General features: G+C 38.9%; 1 protein-coding gene across 6 annotated transcripts in view; it reads left to right on the forward strand.

Moving 5' to 3' along the window:
• LOC123507386 (deubiquitinase OTUD6B-like) overlaps nucleotides 1-7,500 on the forward strand; it is a 54,776-nt gene that overhangs the window by 43,721 nt on the left and 3,555 nt on the right. The window contains exons 1-5 of one of the 6 annotated variants that reach the window (XM_045260199.1): nucleotides 639-819; nucleotides 997-1,108; nucleotides 4,734-4,882; nucleotides 5,370-5,475; nucleotides 6,459-6,654. In XM_045260199.1, the coding sequence (XP_045116134.1) occupies nucleotides 1,024-1,108; nucleotides 4,734-4,882; nucleotides 5,370-5,475; nucleotides 6,459-6,654 (536 nt within the window). In that variant the 5' untranslated portion in view covers nucleotides 639-819; nucleotides 997-1,023. Of the gene's footprint in view, nucleotides 1-638; nucleotides 820-996; nucleotides 1,164-4,733; nucleotides 4,883-5,369; nucleotides 5,476-6,458; nucleotides 6,655-7,500 lie in introns of those variants that run through there. The other 5 variants (XM_045260213.1, XM_045260207.1, XM_045260222.1 and 2 more) reach the window with 5 other exon arrangements.

Genomic DNA, 7,500 nt, shown 5'->3' on the forward strand with positions numbered 1-7,500 from the left:
CTTCATTAAAGGCGGGTTCACCTGTGTCAATATATGCGACTGAAAGTGCAAGTCGACAGAATTTCTGACTGAATATCGGTGCCTATATAGTGAATGGAAAAACCAGGCGCAAAACTAAACATGTTGGTTTCGTTCAGTCGATTTGCGACTTCGTTTACGTTGTGACCTCACGGAAATATGTTTGAATAGGTGGTGTCCAGATGTAGAGATGTTGGAATTGGTGAAGGAAAAAGAGCACATGCATCTGGGAACTGATAATGAATTATACAGCAAAAAAAAAAAAAAAAAAAAAAAAACTACGCAAATGGACGTTCGGTGAGATAGCTGCCACTCTTCAAGAACGGTTTCCCTCTATGCAAGGTGTTGTTGGAGATGAGTATTGAATACTTGTAATGATCGTCACCGGAGGAAGACATCTTGTTGGGTAGCTGTTAGTTTACATTCACTTCCCGCCAACCAGCCGATAACCCGATACTTCCCAGTCGCTAATCGCTATGTACGAACGTGTTCCGACTAGAAAGGTTCTGTCCAAACTTCTAGCGATTCGCAATTCCAGTCGCATATTGACACGTGTAAAGTTTTAAAACGGCCTGGGAGGAATTTAAGTCCCCAGTAATACAAAGATCAAGATGAACACCATTTGTTTACTTCTCGTCACCTCGTGTCTGTGTGTGCGTGTGTTGCTCTTGTCACTGCCTTTGCCGTGTGTGTATGCGTGTGTGTATGTGTGTGTGTGGGTGCGTTAGTACTCTGGTGATACAAACTCCAATCTACTCCTGAAAGGCAGAAAGAGTGAAAGACACCATTAGATAATCAGAGGTAAGAGCGAGAGGAAGAGAAGAGTATGGGAGAGAATGTTGTAGGAATAAGCTTCTGAAAATCACTCAGCGTATTTCTTCGAGTACAGGTGTGTCTCCTGTATGGCTCGATCCGTGTCTCACTGATCAACAAACAAGTTCAGGTATATAATGATTCAGTGATTTCCAACCTTTGCAGGGACAAGGTCGAGGCGTCACCAGCACAATGTCTGAGGAGGAGGACTGCCAGGAATTGAGTGCGGAGGAGGAGCTCGCAGCACGCCACCGCAAGGAAAAGAAAGAGCTGCAGGGTGAGGGCAGGTGAAAAGCAAGGAAAAAGGTCAATTTGCAGTTTTATCCAAACATGTAATTTGCTATGTGGTTTATGTTCTGGTGAGAAATGTAGTGGATTTTTTTTTTTTTTTTTTTTATATATATGTAATGGCCTATAGCACCTGTAGGCATACTTGAAGAGTATATGTGGGAAGTGCTGTTCAGCTTCTGTCCATTAGTGGTGCAGGCAATTTTATTTATAGTGGTAGCCATATTAGGGTCCATATCACCACCCAGTCACATCTTTGGTGTACCTAACCACCTAAAGCCTGGGTGTCATGGTGACATGTAGGTAACTTTAAACCACTTGACAAATGGCAAAGCTTCAAAGCGGTGTGTGGCGGGATTCAAACCTAGACGTGGATGTCTACCTGATCCACACTTGCCACCTTATCCACTACACCACCACCTCCCTTTTGACTGATTGATGGTATATTTCATTTCCATTGCAAATTAATATTTTTCGAGTTATAACTATTTTCTTTTTAACTCTAACATATGCCTACCTGCAACCCCCTACCCCATCTACAACACTAACATAAACCTAACCTAACGTAACCTAACCTAACCGGGGGGCACAGCCCTCCGGGACCCCCTACAACACTAACCTAACCGTAACATAAATTTAACCTACCATATCCTTGCTTTGGGGCAGCTTCCTTCTCCCACACCGGTTCTCTTATAGCTTCACACAATATGCCCTACCTCTACCAATACCCTTCCTCACAATACCTTAACCTTAAAGGTTGAAATGTCCTGGCTGGTCCTCTTCTCGATTGTACACTGACTTGCATCGCAGGAGTGATGATTTCCCAGTAATCAAATTCGCAACCTTTACAACTAATGTCACTGGTGGCCATGGCTGAACTGTGCACACAGATGTCTTTGTGCACCCGTCTGCCCAGCTGTGCCTCGCCTACGAATACATATAGCAAATTCCCATTGGCGCAGCTCATGGTGTTAAGAGGTGGTGGCATGTCATTGAACAAAAGAACTATAGACACAATAAGAATCCTATTCACCAGTTACCCACAAACCCCAGCTAGAAACAAATGCAAGTCAGTGTACTGCTCATTTCCGAGTGTGATGGAGCTCCGTGGCTTGTTGTTGGCGTCATCAGTGTCATGAAACTTGTAATGAAAATTCCGTAGACTTTATAATGGGAATTTTTCCATTTTACGCAAAAAATACGCATTTCTGACGCATTTCGTGTACCCCACCCAAAACCCCACATTCCCACCTGTCCCCAAGCTTGTTTGGGGGTGGAGGGGGGTAGTATGGGCAGAAACTAGAATTTTACCAAATTGAGTAATGTCCACTGCAAAAAGGTTAAAAATCAACAAAATCACATGAAAATATTATGATGGTGGGGGCAGCAGGTGGACACATTGGCCCAGCAGTTGGTTTGTTTACACTGGGTAGTGTGGTCACCACTATGCTTCTGGCTGTATCCATTACACCACAGCCCACAAGGGATACTAAACAAAAAACCAACCTGAAAACCTAACTTAATCTGAGGCTAGGTTAGATTAGGTTAGGTTTAAAGGTGGGCTTTGTGTACCATATCTTGTGGGCTGTGGTGTAATGGATACAGCCATGAGTGTAGGATTAGCAGTGCTGCCCGTTGTAAACAAACCAACAGCTGGACCACTGCTGCCCCTGCCATCAAAGTATTTTCAGAATTTTTTTTATTTGATTTTGTTGATTTCAGACCTCTTTTGTGATTCACATTACTTCATGTAATGCTCCCCCTACCTTATAGATTCCATAGATCTCACAAGAGCATTTGGAATGAGAGGTGGGCAAATGTTAAAAAAAAGTCAACTTGAAAATATTCATTTGCTACAGAAATTACATATACCATCATTCATTTCACTACATTCTCACAAGAAAAACATAAGCTATATACCAAATTCCATGGCTGGGTTAAACTGAAAATTAACCAGGAAAATAATAAATAAATAAATAATATAATAATACACACACATACGTATATACATTTGTATATACGTATGTATATACATATGTATATACATACATATGTATATACCCCAAGGGTAGCTAAGACCAGACACACAAATATTACTACATACACTAAGACTGCCTACTCAAGAAAGAAGGGCAGCCAAGACAAGACAAGACACACAACCTTCCCCCTTCATTCATGCCATTCTGTCAGCCCCTTGGCTCCTGAAGGAAAAGAGAGAGTACTCCTAGCCTCTCTGCAAAGGGATCAACCCTTTGCAGCCACTCAGAACAAGGCTATCACATAACAATTACTCTCCTTTACACAAATTAGTAAGATAAATGACTATAGTGCCCTTTTAGGAGTGCAATTTTGATATACTGTACTTACATGCATGATTATTACAAGTAAATCAAAGGTGACTGGATGAATAATTAAGTTCAGTACCTTTTTAGAATTTTGCAACTATAAATTCTAAACAATTCATGGAGAACCTTGAGTTGGTGTATGTACTGTATATGGACTGGCTTCTAAGTAGGCCTTTTATTGTCTTGTTGTTTCCTTGTCCTTGGCTAGATTACATAAAAAAGAGTAATAAATAAATCATTTTAAAAACTACAAAAATGAATAAATAAAATACATTGATGACTTTAGAAAAAAGATAAGAAAAATAAATAAATACATAAAAAAAGAAAGAAAAAGAGCTCCCAACACAACCTTAAGTGTGGTGTGTGGAGCATGATGAACCAAACATATAAAGCGTGCAGCCTGATCATGTGTGACGTTGGATAGCTTTGTTGGTAGGCATGGCTGGAGGTGATGCTGAAGACCCAAACCATTCTCCCAGGTCACTGTACACGGCAACCATCCTTAGTGTGCAATGGGGCCACCTGTTGCCACTGCAGTCACCAAGCATCAGATATTATTGAGCACTGTGGCAAAATGTGCACCTCTTTTTTTTTATAATCATGGTGAGCTGGCAAGTAAGATAGAAAGTGTAAAAGTGAAATGAGGTGACTTGCCTTTTTATGTTATAGTGAACTGTCAAATAAAATAGGAAACATGGAGTGTATTAAGGTGACTTGCTTTTTGTAATGAAGCGACAAGATAGGAAATGTAAAAGTGGATTGAGATGACTTGCCTTCTACTTGATGTACATTTGTTATTGTCATGGTGAACTGTTAAGATGGAAAATGTAGAAGTGAATTGATGTGACTCACCTTTTTTTGTTTTTTTTATATCTGTTTTACATCTTTTACAGTCATAGTGAGGTGTCATGTAAAACAGGAAATGTAGAAGTGAATTGAGGTGATTTGCCTTCTACCTGGTGTACATTAGTTATAGTCATGGTGAGGAGTAAGTAAATATATAATGCAGAATGGTTTTGAGGTGACTTGCCTTTTTTCTACCAGCTGTACATTTGTCACATTTTTTATTGTCATGGTGAGATGGTGAAATAGGAAATATTGAATGTTATTGATGTGACTTGCCTTTTTCTACCTGCTGTATGTTGGTTATACTCAGGGTGAGCTGTCAAGTAAAATAGAGAAAGTAGAAGTGAAATTATGTTACTTGCCTCATGTACATTTTATGATCTTTGTATAAATTTTTTAATCCCTGCTTCACCTCCCCTGCAGCCAAGGTCCAGCAGATGAAGAAGATGGTGAACAAGGACAAGAAGAAGAAGAAGGAGGTGCTGGAGGAGATCACCCAGTTGGAGAAGGACCTGAAGCAGCGCCACGCAGAGGAGCTGGCCCTCCTCAAGGCATCCGAGGAGACGGTTGTGGTAGTATATGTTGAAATAAATCAATAAGTATGAGCAAATGAATAACTATGTACCAAACAAAACATTGATAGTAAATGTGGAAATAAGTCAGTATGTAAATAAATAACTATGAATAAAACCTTGAGTTAAGCTTTATATATTCTGGTCAATAAGTATAAAATTGTTTCAATACACTTGGTCCTCAATTTAACAGACCTGAATGTAATGGATTTTGGATTTAATGAACCAGAAAAGCTCAGCAAACAAATACCCTGCAACTAACATTCTATCTTGCCTTAGACCAGTGCCCTTGAATTTTTTTTTTTTTTTTTTTTTAATGATAGAATAAACACACAAATAAATATAGTTGACCTTAACTTATCACAGCAGCTTCCAGGTCAGGTCAGGTGTAGGTCGGGAAGCTTGCCCTTTGTATAGACACTTCCTTGATATTGTTTCTGATCTTTTTATTCTGTTCTGTCCACTAAGTACTTCCACTGACCTTCAGGTGACTGATGTGGGCAGTGAGGTGGCAGTGTTGTCTCTGGAGGAGGAGGAGGAGGAGGAGGGCGTCCAAGATAACGAAGCCAGTTCACCACCACAGGAAGGGAAACGTAAGATTTTATTTTATTTATTTATTTTTATTTATTTATTTTTATTTAATTATTTTTTATTTATTTATTTATTTATTTATTTTATTTTTTTTTTTTTTTGTGTGTGTGAACCTATAGCACTTATAGGTTCACTTAAAAGAGTATGGGAAACATTGTTCAGCTTCCACCCATTAGCAGCACAGGCAATTTTATTTCAGTGGTACCCATATTAGGGCCCATATCACCTACCCAAGTGCATCTTTGTTGTAGGGCAATTACACCACCTTTAACCTGGGTATAATGGTGACATGTAGGTAACTTTAAACCACTCGACAAATGACAAAGTTTCAATCCGTCATGTGCTGGGATTTGAACCTCCACAAAGATGTCTGCCTGATCCCATGCTCACCACCTTATCCACTATGAAGATGTGAAGCAGGTTAGGTATGGTTTTGTAGAGGAAAGGTAAGGCAGGGTATGGTTTGGTTTGGTTAGATAGTGAAATGAAATATAAATAGAGAATAAGTATGAAGAAATTAAGCAAGTTAGAGAAGGGTTTGTAGGGAAAAGATGGGTTAAGTTAGATTATGTTAGGCTTGTTTAGGTTAAGTAAAGTTATATGTATTGTATGAGTATAAATATGATAAAACTAGTTGATGTATAGATAAACAGATATTTGATGTATGAGTAAAGAATATATAAACCTTGTACATATAGATAGATGAGTAAAGAATATATAGAAAGAACTGTATATGTAGTGTATGAGTATAAAAAAGTAAGCTAATTGATATACAAGTTGACAGATAGATATGATGTATGAATTAGAATAAATAAAGCATACACAAATGGAGATCGATGAGATAGAATTATATATATGATGTATGAAAAAAAAGATAAAGCTAGTTGATATATAGATAGACAGAATGAAATGAATAAACCAAACACAAATAGACATTGATAAAATTAACAAATAAAAGATAAAAAGTAAAAAACAACCCACACAGCCACAGAGAAGAAGGTGAGTAAGGCGGAGAAGCGACGAAAGAAGAAGGCGGAGGCAAATCGAGAGCGGGAGGCGAGGATAAAGGAGGAGATGGCCAACAACAAGAATTGCGCCAGGAATGTGGAGGCCGAGAAACTCAAGGAACTCCTCAGAGAACGACAACTCAAGATGCACGAAATTGAGCCTGATGGAAACTGGTGAGAGAGAGAGAGAGAGAGAGAGAGAGAGAGAGTATCCATCTACCTGTATATATCATTCTGAAAAGGATTGCTAACCTAGTATATGCAGAGAAAGTCCTATTCATCCATTCACTTATCTATTTACCCATCTATCCATCAATATATCTACCCATCCATCTATCTATACAGTGGTACCTCGACATACAAATTTAATTCATTCTGTGACGATCATTGAATATAAAAAAAAATTGTACATCAAATCAATTTTTCTCATAGAAATTAATGGAAATATAATTAATTCGTTCTTGTGATATGAATTTACCCCCCTAAAAAATTAACATGCTTTAAATACCAACCAAATATAGATTTAATATAAGATGAATACAATGTTTACTGTATGCATGATATAAATTAACTATTTTATATTGCCCAAAATAACAACTTAACCCGTAAAACTCAGGACATGTCAATAGACGTTCATTACGTAAGACTCGGGGCATGTCGATAGACGTTTAGGCTTTTTATGGCTATATTTTGGCTATTTTCTTCCTGTTTTCTTTGCTTGTGAGCTGGCAACACTCATCAAGAGTAAACATATGCTCTACGTCACTGTGTCACCAACGATGGATGGTGGGAGCGACAGTGTCTGATTCCGCCACCTCTCCTGTGCACTTTACTTCTATACCTCGGGTTTCTCGCCATGTTACGGGGAGACAGCTTTTGAATGAGAGTGGTATCAGAACAGGCGACAGGAGAGAGAGAGAAAGAGAGGATACAAGGAGCCCGTTTTCTCTCACTCTAGCCAAGGCCACTGAACCTGATCGGACGCAAAGCCATGTAAACCGATGATACTACCTCATTCAA

This window comes from Portunus trituberculatus, chromosome 3, assembly GCF_017591435.1.
Source record: "Portunus trituberculatus isolate SZX2019 chromosome 3, ASM1759143v1, whole genome shotgun sequence".
In the NCBI taxonomy this organism is placed as follows: domain Eukaryota; kingdom Metazoa; phylum Arthropoda; class Malacostraca; order Decapoda; family Portunidae; genus Portunus; species Portunus trituberculatus.